The sequence below is a fragment of the Podarcis liolepis genome (assembly GCF_965112155.1).
Source record: "Podarcis liolepis genome assembly, chromosome: 12".
In the NCBI taxonomy this organism is placed as follows: Eukaryota; Metazoa; Chordata; class Lepidosauria; order Squamata; family Lacertidae; genus Podarcis; species Podarcis liolepis.
In genome coordinates this window covers 14,732,532-14,756,937 of record NC_139563.1, presented here as the reverse complement: position 1 = coordinate 14,756,937, position 24,406 = coordinate 14,732,532, and the positions used below count along the sequence as shown (strand labels likewise).

Here is a 24,406-nt window from a genome sequence, read left to right as displayed (position 1 = left end):
CCCCTTGTTCCACACACCCTTTTCTAACCTTCCCTACAATGAGAAGGTTTGCATAGGAAGCTGCCTTTGTGCCATTGGCCTACACTGGTTGGTAGTGGATCTCCAGGAGGAAGTCATTCCCAGTCCTTTCTGGAGATGCTGCAGATGGAACCACATGCAATTTATTATGATTACAATTATTAATAGTATTATTATTGTTGTGGTATTTATGAATGGCTTCCTATGAAAGTATGTGCTCTGCCACTGAGCTGTAGCAGCTGCATGTGCTAATCTGATAGAAAGCAATGCTTTGTTTTTCTGCTTAGCTGCCTTGAAGCCAAATGGAAATGTATTAAACCCAGGGAGGTGGAACCAAGTCCCCAAGCCATCCTTTACTCTCTCCCTACCTTCAAAACTCCCTGGCCTTGTTCTGCACCCACCTTCTGTGATCCTACCCTAGCTGCAGTGTCTCCTTGAGTAATACCTGCTGCTTGCCTGGGTGAGGGATGAAGCATGTCGTGTGTGTGGATATCTCTTGACTGCAGCCTACTGTACTAGGGAGAGAGTTGTATATGTTGCTTCACCCACGTTTTCCTCGGTCCACACCTACCGCTGTCATCCAGCCCCTGGAAAGTTGCCCAATTGGGAATGAGGCCCTTGGGCTGAAGGAAGATCCATTAAACCAATGGACTTTTAAAACAAAGCTAAATCTTCCAGGTAGTGTTGATGCGGCTGTCTTTGCCTCGCACAGGTGATTTAACGCTTCATATAAATGATTTCTCCCTCTTTCTCTCTTGAACCAGAGCGACATGATGCACTTTATGTGGTAGGTGCGCTAGATGAAGCCATGGAACTGCGAGGAATGAGGTATCACCCCATAGATATCGAGACGTCTGTAATTAGAGCACACAAGAGCATTACAGAATGGTAAGTACGTTGTCGTTTTGTCCAATGTTAGGGCCGGACCTGGCATGTTCGGTAGCAGGAAGAAGAGGGAAATCCCTGATCTGCGTGTTTAGGACTTGTGAGAAGAATCTTAATATAGTTTGGGGGCTGTGCTTCGTAAGAGGAAAAGCTTAAAATATGTATACAGTGGCTCTTAAGATCAGGAACAAAATGGCAAACATAATACATTCTGGCTTTGCTATTGCAAAAAACCCCAAAAAGGGTTTTGGGCAATTAATCAGGTTTATTATGGCCTCAGCTTTTGTGGGCTGGAGTCCACTTCATCACATACATGAAGTGTTTTCCTCAGATGTCAAGTATATATACACACATAGTTATAGAGAAACAAACGTAAGCAGTGGGGTCAGAGGTAAATGAAATGCCAGAAATTCTGACTGTGAGAATAATTGCATCAAATGTACATAAAATAAACACAAAATGACTGTTTCAAAGCAGTGTTGGTGGTAGTATGTCCATGCTGCCTGGTGTTGCCTGTTTTATCACCAGCTCTGCTTTCTGAATGGTCGCTGTGCTTATTTTGTATACATTTCAGCTTTAATGTCCAAGGCACAGCAGATAACTCGTTTGCTAGCTCCCTTCCACAGGACCATTTGCCCGCCACAAACGTTCATCTAAGGCAGGAGTAGCCAATGGGCTGCCCTCCAGATGTTGTTGGACTGCAAGTCCCATCATCCTTCACCATTGCCCATGCTATCTGGGGCTGGTGGGAGTTAGAGTCTAATAATGTTTGGAGAGCACCATGTTGGCTGCCCCCAATCCAAGGCCCTGATCCTGCCCTCATGGTCCACTTTCTGTTTAAATAGTCAAATTACCAATCTGAGCCTTGGAAAGCACAAATTGCTGAAAGAGGCCAAAGCTAAGGAACATTGCTCCCCCAACCACCTCCTCCTGGTCTGTATTTTTCAAGCGTAGGGGGAAAATAACCACCCTTACCACCTCATGATAAAAGGGGTCTCAAGTGCTTTGCCCTCAAAAGCCCCCCAAGGGCACCCCCCTTGCACCCAACCACATTGGCAGTCCAAGGATTAAAGGAATTGTTGTGCATTGGCAGTGGAACCACTGAATGATATAAGGTGATGTGATTTTCCTACTTGCATTTCAGTGCGGTGTTTACCTGGACAAACTTGTTGGTCGTTGTTGTTGAGCTGGATGGATCCGAGCAAGAAGCCTTAGACCTGGTTCCTTTGGTCACCAATGTGGTCCTGGAGGAGCATTACCTGATTGTAGGGGTGGTGGTTGTGGTGGACGTTGGTGTAATTCCTATCAACTCCCGTGGAGAGAAACAGCGTATGCACCTACGAGACGGATTTTTGGCGGACCAACTAGATCCCATCTATGTGGCCTACAACATGTAGTCTGGCATCTATTAAGGCTTCCATGGACTGTACTCTAGATGTATAAACAAATTTTTTTGGACGTCCACTAAACGATGTGCTGACAAGAAAACGACGCCACTCTTCAGAACGGAACTGTTTCTATTAGGACTTTTTGACGCGCTCGTTATTGGCAGGACATAAAATGTGAAATGTGTTTCTTTTACCACTACATTTTAGCACAGAAGGACTTTGGGGTACTGCCTTCAGTTTGTTGGAAAGCCCATTATTAGACTTTTTAAAAAAGATTATTTTTTGCTTATTGGGATGATACTGCTTTCTGAGTAATATGGCTTTGTATTTTATGTTATACTGAAGTAGCTAATTTTTCTCTCTTTTTTTTAAATCTGCCCTTCAAGTGGATATTTTTAAACAGCTCATATTATGACTGAATTGTTTTGGTTTGCTTGTTTTTAAATGTCCATAAAAATCTTTTCCAATATGAATCCATTACTAATTTTAAGCCATTTTCTATCCCATTGTCTTAGGAAACTACATTGTGGTACGAGGAAAATACCCAAAACAGCACCTTCTCAAATTAAGAGTTTTAACAGCTTTCTCTTCTGGAAATGCTGAAAAAGGCAAAGGCAAAAAGAGCCTTTGATTATTAGTGTTAGAATGAACAGAAATTTATAAATAAGGTGTATTTCGGCAATGAGCTTGCAGATATCTTTGTACTAAACTAAAAAGATAAAATAAGTTAACTACTTCTGTAATTATGTACAAAACCTTTAATTTATTTTGATCTCTTTAGAAGTATAAAAGAGAAACATTCAAGAATATTAAGCTCTTGTAATGTTTGCTAATATAAAAAACAAAGGGGTTGTATTATCTTGAGTGGATAGTATCACATCAAATATATATATATGAAATATAAATTCACTAATGACAAAAAAAAAGATTTTAAAGTTTTAAAAGGATGCAGTACTCATCACTTGCATGGTGTCTCTTTTCCCACTGTAGATAATCTAACATTATTCACAAACTTCGAGGAAAAACCGGTCCTGGATTGCTAAGTATCCCTGTCTAAAAGAATCTCTCAGATACCAGCAAGCGAAACCATTTTGCTACCTTTAAAGGCAGCAAGTTAAACGTTGAAGGTCGCAATCCTCTGCCGCGCCTGCACAGAGGGCAGGGCATAGAGTGGCTCCCATAGCCGTGCTGGAATAAATTCCTGCACCTTGCCGTCTCTTCCAAGCCTGCTTCTCTGCAAGGCCGCTGAATTGCAACTCTGCTGCCCTTGGCCCCTAATTTGCCTCCAGCACTCTGCCGCTCACCCTTCCATAGTCCATGGCTCTTCTCCAGCCCCCTGTGTGCTGTAGGAGCCTGGAGAAGAGGAGGAGCAGCAGCAGTGCTGGAGAGGCAGGAAGTGGGGAAGAGCCTCGGCTTCAGCCTAGGAAGCCTTGGAAGAGTCCAGCCGGCACGGTGGTGGAGACCAAGAATGGATTCCTGCAAGAGCCATTCCGCCTCCTGCTCTCTGTGCATGCAATGCGGTAGGATTTGCTGGCGGCCAAAGACTCTTCAACAGTGCACTACGAAGGATTCTCTTATTTGCCGCGGAGGTGACAAATATTTGTGCAGGCACGTATGTCCATACACTTCTTAGACGTTAGAAAAGGCAGGTTTGAAGAATATCACTGTTTTTCTTAGCTGCATAACATTGTTGCACAATATTGGTCATTGTCCTTTTTTTAAGTTTGTGGGGGTTTTGTTATTTTTTTTTTGGTAAGGACGATTTTCTTGTTGTTTTTGTTTTGTTTTTGGTGGTCGTTTTGCACAAGAATTATGCTTTTGTTCATCTGTTTGCCTTCCTGCTGCCCTCTGTCTAGGTTGGGCGAGGGGACGGTGGTGATCCATCCACTTCACACTTTGTAGAAAGCTGTTGTTTTTCGATAGTCTTTCTCTAATAATGCGTTTGTTATTGGAGAGTAGCTTAAAAGCCGCTCTAAACTATTTGGCACAGCCTGGTGCATCTGCTAACATGTCCTTATGCCAAACTGAGGAACTGATACTGGTGTTGCAAGTAATCCCATCTCTCAGTTCCAAAGGGAATCTGCCAATTGGGGAAGAACAGGAACGCATGGATCACAGCTGCCTTTTATTTTCTTTCTAATGTCACTGTCTTCGGATAAATGGAATTGTCGATCTCTTAATTATTTAATTGTTTTCCTCCCCCCATTTGTTCGTTTGTTTTGAAGTGCATATTTTGGTTTCTTCCAGTGTAACCTGGCTGACCTGTGTCTGATTTTTGAGAGTGAACATTAAACAGCAGCAGTCCAAGAATGCTTTTTAAATGGTTTGAAATAATGTTAACTTGATGACAGAATATGCATGGCTAAGACAGAGGCAGGACTGAAGCTACAAGACCTTTATATAACATGTACAAGGGAAATTAGTTTTTTTTGTCTACCTTTGCAGATTTCATTTGGTTCTGAAGACCCCAAATTCATTTCCCCCCCTCATTTTTATTTTTGCAGGGGTGGGAGGGTCCTTAAAGATGAGGGATGGTTTTTAGTCTGCATGCAGAATACAGAGCATCTCACCATGGCAAAACTTTTTTTTTTAAGGTGTGTGTTAATTTTCAGTTGCCCCCTTTTTTCAGATTTTCTTTGCCCTGTGAATATTTCTACCCATGCTCCGAAGACCAACCCTGAAGCATTCTGTCAAAGTGTGGGGGTTTTCTGTCCCCTAAAATAATATATATTTTTTTCTGTTTGAAATGTCAAGTTGCTGTAAGGTTCAGACAAGCCGTTGACTGATTATGAGCATAATTACAGTGTATGAACTAACTTGTGATGATGTCCTTGCTATTGCTGATCTCAGTGCTGCAAAACACAAATTTAGCTGTCATTTTATTAAAGCATCACTTTTAACCTTCACCAAGTCAACTTTCCACTCCTGGGGAAGGGGACAAAGGACTGCAATGCAGTCGTACGACACAGTTAATAACTGATCTCTTCTGCAACCTGCCATCTGTGGTTGTCTAAATTCTCAAACTTAGGACAGTAAATGACGATGAACTGAATTCCTAGTTTTGTCGTGCAAGATAAGGGGAAAGAAACACACGTACCATCAGATTCAGCAATAAAGAAGGATTGTTCTGTATTAGAAACTGTACTGTAGATAAACCATTCATGAGAATGTATAAAATGTTTGTCTTGTGACCTTGTGCTTTTGAAGTCAGACAAAAACCATGTAATCAACCTGATGCACATGCACACTAAAATAAAAAAGAAAGAAAGAAAGAGGGTCCACAATGAACATTTAAACACGAAAACTAATCAAACAGGAGCAGATTCCTCATGGTGCTTGTTTATTATATATATTTAATCCTGCTTGACACTTTACCCAAGGGAAGACTGTCCCTTTTATCAGTTGAATGTTAGCAGCGTTATTTCATAGAGTGTGGTGACTGGTTAGAGAAATTCATGTAACTCAGCCAATCACAGTTTCAAACGAAAATTTTTATGTGCAAACAAAACAGCAACCTTCTTGTATGTTAAACCACCAGTACGCTTTGTACATCTGTGATAACGCCTGTTTTATATTCAAATGAACAAATAAAAGCTTTTATTTTTGTTGCTCTGAAAATATCAGGTTTGTTTATATAAAAGAAAAAGAAATTAGCTAAGGTTTTTAAAGGAGATTTTCCAGAGCTTTGGGCCCCACCTAACACTCTGGTTGAAAGAAAATGGTGTTTTTTAAATTTTTTGTTGACTTGGGATCATTGCATATGTCACAGAATAGAAAATATTCAACATGGAGCTAACTTAAGCCGTCTTCAGGCACTCTTATAACTGTGTCGAAGCAATTTGTCCCTCTCTTTGGCATCTCCAATTCTGACCTTCCTGCAGTGATCAAGGAGGTCTCTTCTCGACCCAGGACTGTGTTAATGCGTAGAACAGGTGTCAACACTTATAATCTGGTTTCAGACACCTTCCCATCCAACACAGGGGTTAAATGTACATGGACATGGGATGCTGGGAATGGGGGCCAGCATGTGCCCCCCCAGCTCCCCATACCAATTGAGAGGAGAAGCAAGGAAAATTGGGGGGTGAGTTGGCTAGCACTCAGAGAGAAAATTGCCTTCTGTGAAACTTATGTTTTGACTTCTGTGAAATTGGTGTTCTGTTGAGTGTAGAAAACTCTCAGTGTGTTTTGGGGCTCAGACCTCACCTCTGACTTGTGCTTGGTTTATTGGGCCTAGTTATTTGTGCCTCAGACTGACCAATTTGCCTCCTGCGCAATGGGTGTTTTGTGACTGGCCGCAGCCACAAAGGCAGCCATTTTGTGAATCGGTGTCTCCCCTCACGGCAGCCATTTTGTGATGGCGCCCACAGAACTTTCTCAAAATTCCAAATGTGCCTATCAGTTCTAAAGAGAAAGGGATCTTTGCTGAAGAAGCAAAATTCCTCAGTGGGGTTATCCATTGCAAATAAAAATCAGTAGTGATGAGTGCTCGTAGTGATGTTGGGGATAACTTGAAAATGATTGTTCTATCATATTTTGGCTGGAATGCAGTAATATTTAATATGTGTTAGTTGACTGATATGTAATGGAATTTTAAAAATTCTGATACTATTTAATTGATAACTTGCAATTGTGTCAGGCAGCATTCGCTAGAGAACATACAGTGGTAATATTTTGGCTGTCGACAGCTTATGAAAGACTGCTCAAAAAGAAACTGATGGGACTTCAGAAATTCCAAAGCATTTGGATTTTGAGGTAAGACTATACATTTTTTAAATATAAATATATACACAGATACATCTTCATTTATAATCTCAAATTTTTGGAAGAAATGTGTGAGGCACAAATTGAGAGGATCAATAACTGCTGCAGAAATGACAGTGACAGAAATATCCAAGAAGAAGAAAATATGGCAGCACGGTAAAGGGTCCCAAGGAAATGTTAAATTCTTCTGAATTAAAAAGTTTGTATAACTTTCATACTACAGCTCACCCAAGCAGATCCTCGCCTGTTCTACATGAAGAAATGTCTGATGAGGGCTACAGGGGGTGACCAGTTGGAAAAAGCTTATGGGGCTCCTGCACCTTTAATAGTTGAGAACAAGAGGGAATTTCCTTGGGTGTAGCTTGGCATACAGATGCAGTTTAGCTCCTTCACAAGTATTAAAGTTGCAGGACTCCCTACCTCTTTTTTTATCTCACCACCCTACGTAGGCAATAATCTGAATTTCATTATATCATGAATTTCATTATACCCTGGCCCAGCTTTAATTAGGCATAATTTAGTTAGCGTTATTTAATAGGTGTACAAGAATATAGATAGGGATGTGCACATTAAACGCACATTAGATTGTGCATCCAATCCAAAGCAATGTGATTGACTGTGATGTCGTTTAGATGCACACCCAATTCAAACCACTCGGACTGGGACTGGTAAGTAAAAGCCAGGGCAGATGTTACATTAAAAAGGATCAACCATTTATTTAATTATTTGCATTTGCAATGGAATGTCTGCAGTGGGTAAATGGGGAAGAACATTATATTTCTCCCAGAAATAAGAGTACTTGATGAAGAGAGGAGGTGCTCTCAGGGCTTAGCTGGAAGCAACAGGTGTCTGGACTAGCTCTGCTAAGGGTAGGGCCGGCCTGCCCATGAGGCAACTGCCTCGGGTGGCGTCATCCAACGGGGCAGGATCTGCCTCCTCCTTGGCAGCCCACCATGCTGTCCCTACAGTGGCCTGTCAGCAAATAGGAAGGGCAGCTAGTCTCCTCCCACCCTAGCGGGTAAATTGTGGGGCTGCCCTTATGGGTCTCCTGGGGTCTGCACCTGACCAGTGTGATTCAGAACAGGCCCCTTCCCTTCCGCCTGCCATGGCCTTTGATTCCCATTTCACCCATCAGGTAAAGGTTGATTCGATTCCCCCTCTCCTCGTTTCTTCCATCTTCCCAGGCGGGGAGCAATTTTGTAGTTCATTTTGTGGTGCCAAAATGTCTTGGGCTGGCCCTGGCTATCGGTGTATGTTTTCCTAGCTGGACTGAGCTATATTGTGCTTTAAATATGAGCAGAGGTGTTGTACGTTCCAAAGGACATGACATATGTATCTGGGATTTGTATATCGTATGACCTCCATTTCCCCTTTATTGCAAGGGCACCTCTATGCAGCTTACCACTGACCCAAGCGATACGCAACTCTGGTGTGGAGTCTCTCCACCAAGTTGGTACAGACCACACAACAGCTGTTGCTGCCTGCATGTGATGCTCCTACCGCAAGCCTTGTTTTTGACAGCTTCCAGAGGGACACACAAATCAGAATTGGCCCTGAACAGAGAGAATAGTTTCATTTAAGCCAAGGACCACGTGATGGTCAGCTTAGCAAACACGAGATTGCCCTCCAGTGGCCGCAAGCATCCACTGCATCCTTCGTCCGCACCTGTGAGATCGGTGACCAGATACAATTTTGTGAATAAGGTGCAGCACGATGAACTTAAGGCTGCTATGAACTGCAATAAAGAAATACAGGAAAGAGGGACATCCCCACCCCCACCCCAGTCATGGGAGAAGGTTTTTAGATATGCTGACAAATGCAAGGGTTTTTTGCACGTGGTTATATTAGTTGTGATCTTGCAGACTGTGGGTCACCGGCTTCTTAAAATGTGGTATTGTGAATGTTTGAACCAAGAAGTTGGGGGTTCAACGTGCTAATAAAGTGCTAAGGAACATTTTGTGAGACTAGTAATGGGAAAGCAAGCGTGTAAGATGCAGTATAGGAAAAAGGAAAAACCTTTAAAATGCCATAAATCGCAAATAATTAAAGTGAAATGCTAGAAGATGCTAGTACAGGGCAAGGGTTGGATAGATCAGTTTGTGTCAAGTCTCCATGTGTTTCTTCATAATCTCATAATCCACTTCTGCGCTAATCTGCAATTTTCAAAAAAACTTCAGTACAAAACGTAGTTAAATATGTACTGAATTGAAAAACAGATACTGAAATACATACTTTATCTCATTGTACATGCTTCTAATAATATTTTATCCAGGGGCGTGTTTAGGAAGAAGTATAGACAGCCACTGAAGAATCAGTAAGATGATATAACATAATCTCATAAATCTGTTTTCTTAAATTTGAAAGAGCTTTATTCCAAAATGCTTCTAGAAAAAAAGAAGAAAGCTAATGGTTGAAAGATGAATGTGGCTCTCCAAAAGAGTTATGGCATTTCTCCCCCCCCCCCCAGGCTGTAGCTGCTGCCCTGTTCGGTCACCTTGGGCTCCCTAAACAATTATTGTTTGTCCTGATGATTTAAGAGGAGACCTACTGAGCAAAACCCTTTACAGCGAGCTCTTTATGTAATTTGACAACGAAGCCTCCTTTTGAAATGAGCACGGGGGATTTCGACTCGCCTTGTGACTCATGTTCAAAGGGGCCCTTTCTTGCTCTTCTCTCGCTTGGCCATCAAAGGTTGCGAAGGGAAAAGGGGGTCTGTTGTGCCCTCAGGCACCAAAGCCAGACAAGAAGACACAGATTATGGAAGCGAGCCTTGCCCATCTTGGTGCCTGTAGCTCAGCAGGGCACACATGTTCTACGTGCTGCAGGTTTTGGTCCAATTCGCTCCTTCTCATTCACTGAGGTTTTTATCCAGACAGGCTGAGACGTGACAATCTCTGGAAGTTCAAAATCCCAGAGAGAGAGAGAGCGAACAAGTATCAAGGGGACTTGTGGGTAACTTGTGGTCCCCAGCCTTATTTTTTGCAGCCCCTGCCCAGCTCCCTGAAGCTTCCATCCCTTCATTCCCATTAGTTTCCTCATTTTCACTGGCTTAAAGTAAAACCGCCTGCTCATATTCTTCCTCACTAGAGTGAGATGGGTTCTGTTTAAATGAGAATAGTCTTTTGCATGTATCCATATAAATTGCCACATGCAAATATTATGCAAATTGGTACTCTATATTGTTGTTGCTGCTGCTGCTACTGCTGCTGTTGCATTTCCTCTTTCATGGCCACCCTAGTGTAGCCCAAAGTGGTACAAGTCCATTTTGCCACTGCATGACTCATCCACGAATAGATGGGCTCTTGGCCCAAGAGAGACCCTGAAAAACTACAATATGGGGTTTTCTCATTACAGCGGCCACTGTAGGGAGAAAAGCATAGCCGAAAAGGACACTGATTTTCATAACACTAATATATGCATATAGATGCAACTTTAGAAATTATTACTAAGCTAAGTAGAAATACACTACGCTACACCCCGAGTGGAAGACTGCAGCCAGGTGACCTCTGTGCTGTCCAGGGGCTAAGGCAGGGGTCAGCAAACTTTTTCAGCAGGGGGCCGGTCCACTGTCCCTCAGACCTTGTGGGGGGCCAGACTATATTACGGGGGGGGGGGGATGAACCAATTCCTATGCCCCACAAATAACCTAGAGGTGCACTTTAAATAAAAGGGCATATTCTACTCATGTAAAAACATGCCAATTCCTGGACCATCCATGGGCCGTATTGAGAGGGCGATTGGTCTGGATCCGGCCCCTGGGCCTTAGTTTGCCTACCCATGGGCTAAGGTTTAATGGGCACTTTCAAGGGCCCTGATCTCCCTTGCTACTTGTTCTTTTTATCTTTAAACTGGACTTGGACCAAATAGCGATTCCACTGGGCGGTTAGGGTCCTCTGCAGGACACACGGGCGTAACCTATTTAAAAGGCAATAAACTCCCAACCAAAGACAGTGATAACTGACTGAACCATGATACCACCTTGCCCTGCCTGAGTCTAGCAAGGGAGAAGAGGACAGTAGGTATTAGATGCTGTACAAGGGTGTGGGAACGATTTGATTCAGCTTTTATTTATACACAACCTACCTACCCTGCACTCTCCAGAATAATACGCAAACTGAAACACAAATTATCCAAATCTTGCAATGCAGTTTTTCCAGTCAAGTAACGTGCACATAAATTCATATACAAGAGGAAAATGAGCATAAAATGTATATATGGGTAAAACAACTTACAAAAATGTGTAGCCGTCTATATAAAGGCGAAAATAATGATTTGCAAAAATGTGTTGATTAGGAGAAATCCACACCAATATGCCTCTGAACTTTCATGGAGGCTTGCTTTTTAAAAAATCACATACTAATGTGGAAATATGGAACTTAAAGTGGGGAAATCAGAAACTGAGAGTAACTGAAATTGACAAATTCACCTATTCTTAATGCTGCCTTAACCGATCTAATCCCTTCTCCAGTCAAGTCTGTTGCTCCTCCAGGGCCACCTGTGGGTTAAGTATATCCGAAAAGGCCTGAAGCACCAGAAAGAAAGTCTATATAGGCCAACAATCTGTTTTTTCCATAGGCACCAGTGTTTCCTAGTTGCATCTGCACAGCAGCTGTTATTTAGAGGTACACTGCCTTGGAGATTTTGCTTAGCTGACAGCAACGGCTTCTCTGATGCTCTGTGAATTAGTCTAATTTTTTTTTAGCCATGTATGCTAGATTGTTGGGGGGGGGGTTAGGGCCCCTGGGCACTTTTTAAGGGGCATTTCTCACCCCAAACTCACCGCAAAGAAAGAGCAGCAGAACATCTCTTCCCCACAGCCTATCAGAAGAGCTTCATTTCAGTATCTGATTACAAAGCCTTGGTCTTGCAGGGATGAGTGGAACTAAGGGGGGGGGGGACCTTGCAGTTTGCTTCTGTTTAAAAAAAAGGGGGGGTAGAAACTGATTTCCATGATAGTTCTGATTGAAAATTCATGTGACGATAGGCAGATGAAGGTAATGTCTGGAAAATGTGGAGCTATCGCCGTAGTAAGCAACAGCTAACTGCAAGTGTGGAGTCCACACAATGGATAATGACTGGGCGACGGGATGAAATTGCCGTCTGTTGCTACAGTAAAGGGGGTTGAGCAATCCTAGAGTTGGAATCATTGTTGGGACGGAGATTCCCTGGTGGAGTAATCACCACTTCCTAAGCTCTGTTGACTTGCGTGGGCCTCTTTGCACGTGAGGTTCCAGGCTTGTTCCCATTCTGGTGGGGGAGCTAGATTTTCCAATTTTCCTTTTCCTCATTCAGCCTCCTCCTCCTTCTAAATCTCCCCTTGACACTAATACAGGCGTGGGCAAACCTGTAGCTCTGAAGATCTTGTTGGGACTCCCATCAACCTTGATCTTCATGCCCGATGGCCAGGGAAGTTGAAGTTCTGCAACATTTGGAGAGGCATGCATTAGCCTGCTCTAAATAGCTCCAGGGTCGGTGTGTTTTTCTAGGCTTTCTATGGGCCTGTCGGGGGAATGAGGGGCAGTGCACTTTCTTTCCTTGGAGGTTTTTAAGCAGATGGTCATGTATGATCTAGTTGAGATTTCTGCATTGCAAGTGGTTGGACTAGATGACTCTCAGGGTTCCTTCCAACTCTGCCATCCCATGATTTTAATTATGGCATTTATATCCCATCTTTCCTCCAGGAACTTAAGGCAGTGTACATACCCTTCCCTCTTTTTATGTTTATATTCTCTGAGAGAATTGGTGACTGGGTAAGCTCTCCCAGTGAGCTTTATGGTCGAGTGGGCATTTAAACCCAAATCTCCCAATTTCTAATTCAGTGTTGCTGGTGTTTCTAATTCATATAAAAACTGCAGATGGAAAGCGTTATCTTGCCTTTTCTTGGATGTTGTCTGCTAGGACGCATGTGCATAACATCATGTTGAAAAAGAAAATGTGCCTCTTGCTTCAGAACTGCTGTTTTTACCCCAGCGCAAGGCAAATCAATAGATCCATTGACTAAACCTCACATAATTTACTGAACGGAATTTATTTAGCTTGCTTGCAGTGCTAGTTTTCAAAGGGTGATGTGCGAGAAAGCCAGGAGCCAAAGATGGCAGCCTTGCACTAGAAAATGTCACTGTGGGCTCCGAGTAGAATGTGCTGGGCTGTAGGGATTGATGGCCTGCTAGAATTTTTGTATGTGTTCCCTTTGGAGCCTTTCTGTTTTCAGTAGTGAGGGGCTGTAGGGCACTGTCAAAAACAAGTCTATAAATATCTATTATTGGATGACAAACGTTAATGCTAATAATTTTAGGCATCTGAACGAGGTGCTCCCCTGCCCCCACATAATGTGAAAGCGAAGGTCAATGATCCTGAAAATAACTGATTACAGATTATGCTGAATTTTAAAAGAAGAAGAATTGGTAGGGTATAACCTTTGTATTTGCAGACACGGATGCAGTAAATGTTATCATGCTTCTGTTTCATGCCTGATTATCTCCGTGACTGGAACTGCCAATTTCGCTTGCGCTCCTATTATGTGTTGTTGTTGGCTGTTTTTGTGAGAATTCTTCCATACGCCCTGCCAGAAGTCTTGTATTTACTCTGGAAATAACAGGCCTGTTCTTTGGAGCAATTATTTCAGAGCAGTTGCTATCCTAAGTCCTCTTTCCTGCAAGGTTCAATTTATTCACACGGGCTACAAAGGGTATAGGAAACTGTCTCCCCCAGAGACTGTGGAAGATGTTCCTGACCCTTGTTGGGTGAGATGGAACAGAAAGTTCCATCGTAGATGGTCCATTCACAAAAAACAACAGCCTGCATTCAAGAAGTGATATATGAAGGGGCTGTCCCACAGTTACTTTGTGGCTGAGAAGGAACAAGGGTTTTATGATTCCAGTTTCCATTGGGTGCATCTCTTCCAATTCTCCCCACCCTAGTCATTGGGAAGTTGAGCGTGTTTCAGTTACGCTCTGCAAAAGAGTTCAGTGAGATTGGCGAAGGCTCCTGTGGGGTTGTGTTCAAGTGCCAGAACAAGTGCGTGGGTCTTATTGTCGCAACCGAAACATTTCTGGAACCTGAGGATGACCCTGTTGTTATTTTTTAAAGCATTTACAGAGATCTGAATAGTATTGGATGTGTGAAGTCCATTAAGCTAGGACTGTCTACAATTTGTTTTTCCAAAAATCAAATCACGTTTGTCTTTTTAACCAATCTAGTTGACTGACCCATTTTATCATAAAAATAATAATAATTATCACTATGCCTCAATATAGGTTTACGTCACGAGCGGTGCGCTTTGCGAATGTGTGAACCTTCCAAGTCATCCATGTAAGTTGTTTTCAACTGTTCTTTGTACCATATTGCTATAAACCAGCCCTGGCATCTTATGGTGAAGGGCAGTTAAGAAATAAGAATTCAGTCATCATCACCAATGTGGTACCTGCTGTATGTTATGGACTACAATTCTCATGATGATGACTAGGGCTGATGGGGGTTGGAGTCCAGCTCTGTAGGGCACCAGGATACCTTTCCTGCACTATGGTGTATGGAGCTGAACTTACTTAATCCAGTAGAGAATCAGGGTGTCTTGCTCTCTGCTGGTGGAGTGTTTGTTCAGAAACCGCCAGGGCCGGCCCACCCATGAGACACGAGGTGAGGTGACCTCTTCGGGTGACAGGATACACAAGGGCAGCAGATACTGATGCAGATCTTTATTCCTCCCCCTTTGTTCCTGATATAGATTGTCACTCACCCCTTCTTCTGTGCCAGGGAGTGTGGCACCATTTTGTGGTTTGCCTCAGGTGCCAAAATGTCTTGTACCGGCTCTGGAAACCGCATACAGGCAATGTGACAAAACTTCAGTCTAGGGAATTTTTAGGCCACATCTGTGGGACATATTGCTCCAGCCCAAACATTTATTGTTGCTTTAATTTATGCAGTTTCCTGCTTAATTGCAGAAGCTGGCTCACGTTATACCAACACGTGTGTAAATATATTTAAAAGAATAAACTCATATTTTCCTTCCAACCCTGTAAAGAGCATGTTTACACATGGACCCAATATATCTCCACATATATTTGACTGCTGAATCAAGTATCTTTTATAGATGAATGATAATAACAACCTCTAAACAGTTTGCATGAAAATAGTATAAAACATTTTTTTATAAATACTTTTTTATAGCCAACAAACTATAAAAACAAGTAGACATAATTTTCTTGGGTTGTAGTCAACTTTTTACTCAGACTCACTGAAATTACTGCCAATGACGTAACTTCGCTCCATTAATTCCAGTGAGTCTGCTCTGAGTAAAATTTAGTTGAATGCAACCCAAGAAAATTATCAAAATATAGATAAAATCAACTTAATTTAAAAACAAAGTAAACATAAATAACGTAACATGTCTGGGTAAGTCTTGCCAAAACAAACAAGTTTTTGGCAGGTGTCAAAAAAATTCACAGCAAAGGTATTGACCCGCCTGTGCACTGCGGTCATCAGGAGTGGCTCTGCTCACTGCCTGCCCACAATAAGAAGCCCTGCCTGGTGTTAACAGACAGATGCCTCACAAACGCAGAACGAAATATTATATGCCACTTGTAAAAATGCAAGTTCTGCACCTTTGCCTGTCTGCGCAAATTCTTTTAAAGGATATCTGCACCTTTAAAAGAATAAAAATATAAACCCCTATTCATAGCAGATATCAGAGCGGTTGACAACAGTTAGAACTATACAATAAATGCCATAGAGCCACTTCTCCCCACCTGCACCCTTTGTGGGTGGTAGGGTGACTACTTATGCCCTGTCAAAAAAAGAGGAGCAAAAGTGGACAGGGATTAGCATTGCAAAAATCCATATGCTAATGTTTATGCCTGGATACATTCCCCCCCCCCCTCCAGAATGAAGGCTGTAATTTCCAATGGAAATGCATGACAGACGTTGGAAGCTGCAGGAGCAAGCAAGCAAGCCATGCTTACCCCTGCTCTGTGTCTCTACTTGGTGTGAGACAGTAAAGCGCAGGAAATGACGGTAGCCCCACGGTAGATCTCTCTCCCCCACCCCACCCCCCCACCCAGATTGCTTTGCACATTAGCTCGCATTTAAATCATGACTAACTTTTGGTCATTCCTAGGTTCTGATGAGAGTGAAATCCCTACGGATGTCTGCTCAGAAGACTCATCCAGTTCAATAGATCTTTCTTCCAGGTAAGTGTTTTATAGGACTGTAGTGCCAGAAAACACTGGCATAGGGAAACGACTGAGCATTCTTAGAAGAATTCTGATTACAGTGGCACCTCGGGTTAAGTACTTAATTCGTTCCGGAGGTCCGTTCTTAACCTGAAACTGTTCTTAACCTGAAGCACCACTTTAGCTAATGGGGCCTCCTGCTGCTGCTGCTGCCGCACCGCCGGAGCACGATTTCCGTTCTCATCCTGAAGCAAAGTTATTAAGCTGAAGCACTATTTCTGGGTTAGCGGAGTCTGTAACCTGAAGCGTATGTAACCCAAGGTACCACTGTATTCTTTTCTTATTGTGTCCCGTTCTCTACTAGCTCATAGTTTTTGCACTGCCAAAGCTATACAGACTTTTAGAAAAGGGATCTGATTAGTGGAAAATGTCAAGTGTCTTGTGAATGACTTAAGCGCACACAATGGATTCTTCACGTAGCCCCTTTAATCCTAAACTTCCTCTATTAACACTTAAGGAAAGTTAAAGGTTTTCTCATGTGTTAAAAGAGGGGTGTTTTTTCCTACCAACTGCTAAACGTTCTTAGTATAAGGATGCCCAGTTCGTTTTTCCTTCTGAGACATCTTTTTTTTAAAAAAGAAGAAAGAATTACTAGTGCAGTTCGAAAGCAGATGTGCCTATATAAGGATCACATATGTGAATTCATTCAGCATAGTTAAAACAGGCAGAGGAATCTATGACTACTGTAAGGAAGCCCCAAACATGTTGCAAGGAAATGATCCACTAAGGAAAGAAGAGAATAATAAAAAATAATAATAATAATAATAATAATAATAATAATAATAATTTTAAAAAAAATTATTATTATTTATACCCTGCCCATCTGGCTGGGCCTCCCCAGCCACTCTGGGCGGCTTCCATAAAACCAAAAATACAGTAAAATCACACGTTAAAAACTTCCCTGAACAGGGCTGCCTTAAGATGTCTTCTGAATGTCAGGTAGTTGTTTATCGCTTTGACATCTGATGGGAGGGCATTCCACAGGGCGGGCACCACTACCGAGAAGGCCCTCTGCCTGGTTCCCTGTAGCTTTGCTTCTCGCAATGAGGGAACCGCCAGAAGGCCCTCGGCGCTGGACCTCAGAACTGAAAGCTGAGGGTTGTGCACCATCTAAGGGTATCCAATAGGAACTCACTCCAGCTCCTGCCACTGTGAGGGCCAAAATGGCTTAGTGTGTTTGACTAAGACTGGAAAACACCAGGTTCAAATTCTTTTAGCTATTACATTCTGTGGCTAGTTGCCAACTCCTCAACAACCTACATCACGGGGTGGCTGTGAGGAGGGGGGGTTGGGCTACCTCAAGGAAGGCAGTACAGTTGTACCTTGGAAGTCGAACGGAATCCGTTCCAGAAGTCCGTTTGACTTCCAAAACGTTCGGAAACCAAAGTGCAGCTTCTGATTGGCTACAGGAAGCTCCTGCAGCCATCGGAAGCCAAAGAACGTTCGGGTTCCAAAGAACGTTTGCAAACCAGAACGTTCAGGAGCCAAAACATTCGACTTGCAAGGTGTACGGGGTCCAAGGTACGACCGTATGTAAGTGTTCCAGATATTGTTCCACACTACATGTGAGAGACCTTTCTCTATGGTGGCCCCACAACTCTGGAACTCTCACTACAGGTAATAAATTTAAAATGAAAACAACAACACTATTCGGCGGCCAGGTTGCTGACTGGGGCAAGGCACAGGTTGAGCATATTGCACCAATCCTGACCCAACTGCATTGGCTACCAATTAGGTTCTGAGCCCAGTTCAAAGTGCTGCTGTTGTGTTTTTTACCTCTTTAACAGGTCTTTGGCTGATTGACAACCAATGCCCTTTTAAAATGTGTTGGGAAGAATATTGAGTTATTCTTGTTTTTATTATGTATTCTGTAATTTCATCTTGTGAATGGCTCTGAGACTTGTGGGTATAGAGCAGTATACAATAAATGCTACTACTACTAATAATAATACAGTGGTACCTCAAGTTACATACGCTTCAGATTACAGACTCCGCTAACCCAGAAATAGTGCTTTAGGTCAGTGTTTCCCAACCTTTTTTGGGCAAAGGCACACTTGTTTCATGAAAAAAATCTCGAGGCACACCACCATTACAGCCCCGTGACGTCAGCGCGCAGCGTCACGCCGGGAGGGACATGAATTGCTAGCAAATTACATAATCACCTCCTTGAGGGCTGGCTCATCTTCTCCGAAGGCAGAACCCCATTAATTAACAGCACAGACTCACACCATAGCCAAGACGAGGGGGGAAAACCTCAGTCATGCACAGTCATGCACTTGTGGGGGCTAAATGAGGACGAAGACCGGGCAGAGAGCAGGGTTCAAATCACCCCACCTGGCCAGGACAATCCCTGGGTGCTCCCTTGGGCCACTCGCCTGACCCACCTCGCAGGGCTGTTGTTGCGAGGATAACACGGGGAGAACCACGCGCGCCCCCGGGAGCTCCTTGGAGGAGAAAGCGGGCAATGAATGCAATGCACGAAATATATGAGAGGCGACCAGGTTTTGCAGGTGAGGGGCCCCCGCCAGCCTCCGCTTCCAACACCTGGCGCAACGACGCCGAAGTTTCCCCCCGGGCTCGGCTCAGGGAGCAGCGCTGCTCCCCCCCGGCTCCCCTTCGCCCTCCCGGCTCTCTCTGCCGCCCACTGAGGACCCCGCTCACCTGCCAAGTCCGGAGCACCGGTGGAAGTTGCATGCATGCATGCAGGGCGCCGCGTTGCCATTGCATTGCACTGCACTCCATGCAACGCCTGCACGCATGCATTGCCTTGCACGCACGCCAAGGGGTCTCCCCGCGGTCCGATGCGTCCCCTCCGGCGCGGATGCAGCATTGCAAAAATAAAAAACCCCCGACGCAGCCCTACCTGGGGGGCAGCCTCCGCCTCCGCCTCCGCGGGGATCCCCGGGCTCCATCCTGCCGCCTGATCTCCGCGGGGGCGCAGGCAGGCTGCGCGGGGTCTGCGCGGAAGAGCCCCTGCCTGCCCGGCCGCCGCCGCTGCGCTCATTCCATGGCCGGGAGAAGAGCGCTTCAAACAAAACGCCCGGCCCGCCAGGCCACGCTGGGAAACGTAGTTTGCGCACCCTGCGCGGGCGCGGAGCCCAAGGGCGAGGGGACTACGGATCCCGGCAGCCCCCGCGCCGGGGACGGAGGGGGAGAGGCCGGGTGCAGGGATGGAGGGACGGGTGGGCGAGCGAGTGAGTGAGTGGCAGCCGCCAAGCCTTGGCCGGGAGCCAGGAAGGGCCCCCCCGGAGGAGGAGGAGGGAGGCGCAGAGTGGGAGGGAGGGAGGGAACCCCAGGGGTAATCTAGTGACGGCGCCCCAATCGAAAATTTGACTTAAAAAAAAAATCTTTCGAATTTTTTAATTTTTCCCGCGGCACACCAGGCAACATCTCGCGGCACACTAGTGTGCCGCGGAACAGTGGTTGGGAAACACTGCTTTAGGCTAAGAACTTTGCTTCAGGATAAGAACAGAAATCGGGCTCTGGTGGCGTGGCGGCAGCAGGAGGCCCCATTAGCTAAAGTGGTGCTTCAGGTTAAGAACAGTTTCAGGTTAAGAACGGACCTCCGGAATGAATTAAGTACTTAACCCGAGGTACCACTGTACTACAACTCTTGGTTCTGTACTAAGTTTGCAAAATGACCATGCTAACCTTGAGCCCTGACTCCTGTGAAAATGGAATAAGCATGAATGTGCATTAAGGCTTTGCTAACAGTGTGGATTATGGGAGGTGCAATGCATTCCGAGAGGCCAAGCATAGTAACATTAACAGGGAAAACCACAAAGCGTTTGTTGCCTTTTCAAATACATTTATTAACCAATGTTAACACATTTAATGACTCTATATATTGCTAGTCAGAGCAGCTTACAAAATGCCAGAATGCAGCATAGAACTGGACAGCCACAATGAGTAAATTACAATGTGCATAGTGGCTAAGCTCAACACTTTAATATAGCTTTATGATTTGCAGGGGGGGAAATATTTTTATTTTTATTTCAAATCAGGATTCCTAAAACAATTATATTTCCCCCCCTAAAACTTATACAAAAACCAGGCCACAAATTTTTTTTGTTCTTTTTCTGATTTTTTTTTATATAAAAAAAAGGAAACACAGTTTTCACACTGTAGTAACTTGAAAATGTGCAACCGTGTCAACAGAGACAAAAAGGGAGAAAAAGAAAACCCCAAAAAGAACACGAATCGTACTTTCATGCAGCTATCAGTTAAATATTACATATCTTGGAATGATTTTACACCAAAAGAAAAAAAAGAGAGAGAGGGGAAAAAAGAAGAGTTTTCACACAAAAACTTGCTTTTTATAGGGCTGGACCGAAGTTTATTTTGTGGTGTTGTTTTTCCCCATGGAAAAATCGTAAAATAATCAAAGGGCGCTTCTGAGTTGCACCCAAAATAGTGGTGAAACTTCCTTTATAGTTGCAACGCAGAGCAACGAAAGCTCATTTTCTAAAGGGTGTGAAGTCACTAAGATGAAGCTGGTACAGGTGCTCACACAAACCTATAGCAACCTTTTCTGAAGGCAGAGGCCCTGCTGCTTATAAGGTGTTCCTGGACCTCCACGATTTCCCCATTCATCTGGGCAAAGGAATCAGACTGACAAGAACTCCTCCTCCTCTGCATATATGAATGAGGCAGTTTTTGCCTGTAAAAGATCGTACGTGCATACTATTTGCATTTGCAAATATCTCTGAATCAGGGGGGAAATACGCCCACCTTACTACCATATCTGATTTCAGTGGTGGTAACAGCAACTTGGAAATTATCTGGTAGTATCTATTCCTGTCACCGCTGTATCTCTTATGATTTTCAGTTGCAGTGAGATCACAGACGGCTTTGCATGAGCTTAATCTACCTACTGGCCCTGAAAATACCTAGAGAAAACTAAGAGAGCTTTTTCCTCCCGTTCTTCCATTTCCATTGTGTTACCGCTTTCAATAAATATCCAAGAGCTAAATAAATATTTACAAATTATTTTTCTACCTTGAGGGGGATAAAAAAGAAGAATGCTATGGGCTTAATGGGCATTAGTCGAGTCTAAGACCACCTTTTTGAAAGAACCCCTAAAACGATGAGAAGCTTTGAAAAAAAAAGTTGGTTAAATAAACTTTACACCTATTAAAAATTGTCTCTGAACATGGATGCAATTTATATATATATATATATATATATGTATATATATGTGTGTATATATACCTATACATAAAACAAAACAAAAAGGAAGGAGGGAAATCAGTTTTCAACTATCGATCCATTCCTATTGGTAACGCTTCTTAATCCAGACATTCCGCAAAAGACAAACTTTTTACAAATCACAGCATCTTTTAATACAGGAAAAGTAACATGCATTATTCTTCATTCTAAGTATAGAGATGGCAATAACCAATTATTACAGACATAACTGCTTCTGTGAAACTTAAGTGCTTCCCCCATCCCCCAACTTTAATTAATTTACTGTTGAGTTAGTAATTGTAGATTAACGGGCAGTCAAATAACATTCCATATGGTGGGGAACTCTGCAGAATGGGGGATTGTAAGGGGACAAATTATTAAGCCAGTTTTCTACTTATGCTTCATCCTTTTAGCTCCATATGTGACTAACGATGCAAAATTGGGTGTCTTTCCCCCCAAATCTTTTCTTTTTTGGCTTCCTTTTTACAAGCATTCATGTTGGAAGGAGGATGAAATGTGCAAAAATTTAAAATTTAAATATTATTATTTTTCTAAGATCCAGCTCAGCAAAAAGGCTACCCTAGTCCCCTGTGATATTTTTTTTTAAGCAATAAGATCAAAGCTAATATTTTTTTTTGTTATAAAAGCTATATATTGAAAAAAATAATAGTGAAACAAAACACAACTGGGGGAAAATCGTTTTAAGAAAAAAAATATGCAGGACTAGTACCTGCTGTGTCAACCCTGTTCCCAAAATTCAGTCATATACCCACTGGCACAAACCAACAGATAATGGCCTTTAAACAGTAAATTAAGCTGAACAAAACCAGCTCGTGTGATTAACAGGTAAATGTTACATCAAGGTAGTATGCTTTTTCTTTCTTTCTAAGCAGTTTTAAATGTCTTACATTCAGATCTCTTTAAAATGTTCCTGTCATTATATTTCTTCGTCTCTACGAAACCTAAAAACTTCGCTTTCATTTTTATTTTTTTTAAATTTGCTGAAAACCCAACAAATTGTCTAGGTTAACAATTACAAAAAAAAAGAAAAGAAAAAGTAGAAGAAGCAGTGTGCTCCAAGGCTGGGATGCAAATTGCCTTACTGACAAAAGGGGGGGGGGGAGGAAGGAAAAGAGGGGATTTTTGAGAGGAGCGTTAAAACACAAGACTGAAAATTTTAACTGTGCAAAAAGTTCTTTACGAAAAAAGTGTTTTAAAGGCTGGTAGGGGGGAAGAAAAAAAGAGAGGGGGAAAGTAGAAGAGGGGGAACGAATTCTAATCAACAATTCTGACCCCTTGGGAAACAAACTTTAGAAATGAAACGAAACCCAAAAAAACCTGCTGCGTCAGACAGAGGATAGCACTGCACTGGGGCGACTCCTTCGCAGAGAAAGGGGGGCTCTCATCTTTTCCTGCGGCAGGTGCGTTTGTGCTCAGCGTGCCAATGTTCCTGCTGACACTTGATGGAGCAATAGGAAGTGTTCCAGCAGCAGTGATACATGGCCTCCTCTTCACAGTTGTAGCACTGAGGGGGAGAAAGGAAAACAGCAAAAACAGTCAAGTGAAATTTAGGCACACAGCCTCTCCTCGGTACCTATTGCTCATCCTGCAGCTGCCTGTCAGTCCAGGGCCTCCCCCCCCCCAAAAAAAAACACCACCCTGATGCTATTTGGTTTCTGGAAAACGTTGCAAGTTTGAAACCGGCCCACCAGTTCCATCTGGTGGCACTAGGTTTGGATCCAGATTTAGGGCTGACTCACAATGCGTCCCTTGGTGACTTGCAAATCAATCAGTGAACTGGCACCTCTGAAAGCAGGTTTTTTTTTTGTTCAAGGTGGGATGGAGGGTTTGTTCTGTGTTGTTCGCACATGCAAACCACCAAGTAACAGACATGCATGCCAAATGCTGATGACCTTTGATCGTTCATAGGTTGAGGGCAGACCCAAACTAATATAATCTAACATGGCAGAGGATGAATCAGACAGTGGCCTGGGGTTCTACATTTCATTACTGCTCCCCATCTTATTATTTTCAATTTAAACATTTTTATCCTGCCTTTCCACCCATACGGTACTCCACGGCGGCGAACAACAAATGACACAATACACCCAAACCATTTTTTTTTAAAAAGGGATCAATGCTAACAAAAGAATAAAAACGGCAAAAAGCAGCCAAACGGCATCAAAAGAAAGCATCCTCCAAAACAAAGAAGCAAGGATAGAGCAGTAGCCAAACAGGTCAAGCGGCGTCAAGATGCGGAATAGCAGAAGCTTAGACAGGTAGCTGAAAATAGGCAGGGAATGAGGCAAGCAAGCCTCCCATGGAACAAGGGCCAAAGCGCCAGAAAAGCCCTGCACCACCTGCCCAGGCTTCAGCTGTAGGTCTAAGCAAGGGGACTGTTTACTATGGAGGAGGGGGCTCTGTGACCCTGCAGGTGTCACTGGGCTCCTACGCCCATCAGCCCCAGCCAGCAAGGCCAGGGATGACCCCCAGGTCCATAGCAGCCATCCTGCTCTGCAACAGAATGATGCTCCAGGAGAGCAGGAGGCCAGGATAGAGCTGCCTTGGCCCCTGGCGACTGAACTGCTGCAGCTCTGTTTTGGTTGGCCTCTTACTCTTCCTGTCGCTTTCGCCAGCTGCAGATATTCTACCATTAGGATTTGCCAGTCTTCCGTGTTGGGTATTGTTGTGTTTTTCTAATTTCTTGCTACTAAAATTCTGGCCGCCGTTATTCCATACATGAACAATGTTCTTTTCGATTCCCCTATTTCTTTTGGCAAAATGCTTAATAAAATTAGACTGATCCCTGTATTGTATAAATGTAAGTTCGTAGGGAGGTAAAAAGAAATTATGTAAGAAATATGTAACCGTGCGGTATAAAGTAATGGATAGATAAAGTACAGTGAGATTAAGTGGAAGTCAGTTTTAAATTTCTTCTCT

The 24,406-nt window shown here is 43.4% G+C and overlaps 2 protein-coding genes and 1 long non-coding RNA gene across 38 annotated transcripts in view; 2 read left to right on the top strand and 1 right to left on the bottom strand.

The window, feature by feature from the left end:
• Positions 1-5,909, top strand: part of DIP2C (disco interacting protein 2 homolog C) — a 292,492-nt gene extending 286,583 nt beyond the window's left edge. For all 7 annotated transcript variants that reach the window (XM_083466596.1, XM_083466595.1, XM_083466591.1 and 4 more), the window contains 2 exons: positions 783-906; positions 2,048-5,909. In XM_083466596.1, the coding sequence (XP_083322722.1) occupies positions 783-906; positions 2,048-2,300 (377 nt within the window). In that variant the 3' untranslated portion in view covers positions 2,301-5,909. The remainder of the gene's footprint in view (positions 1-782; positions 907-2,047) is intronic.
• A 473-nt stretch (positions 5,910-6,382) lies between these two features.
• LOC310689539 lies at positions 6,383-16,242 on the top strand. 2 transcript variants are annotated; one of them, XR_014517466.1, is made up of 4 exons: positions 6,383-7,043; positions 9,325-9,366; positions 14,309-14,363; positions 16,165-16,242. It is a non-coding gene; the product is annotated as an uncharacterized lncRNA (long non-coding RNA). The 2 variants fall into 2 exon arrangements; XR_014517467.1 differs by lacking the exon at positions 9,325-9,366 and having other exon boundaries at positions 6,389-7,043.
• A 3,824-nt stretch (positions 16,243-20,066) lies between these two features.
• Positions 20,067-24,406, bottom strand: part of ZMYND11 (zinc finger MYND-type containing 11) — a 111,956-nt gene continuing 107,616 nt past the window's right edge. For all 29 annotated transcript variants that reach the window (XM_083466921.1, XM_083466911.1, XM_083466924.1 and 26 more), the window contains one exon: positions 20,067-22,991. In XM_083466921.1, coding sequence (XP_083323047.1) covers positions 22,869-22,991 — 123 coding nt within the window. In that variant the 3' untranslated portion in view covers positions 20,067-22,868. The remainder of the gene's footprint in view (positions 22,992-24,406) is intronic.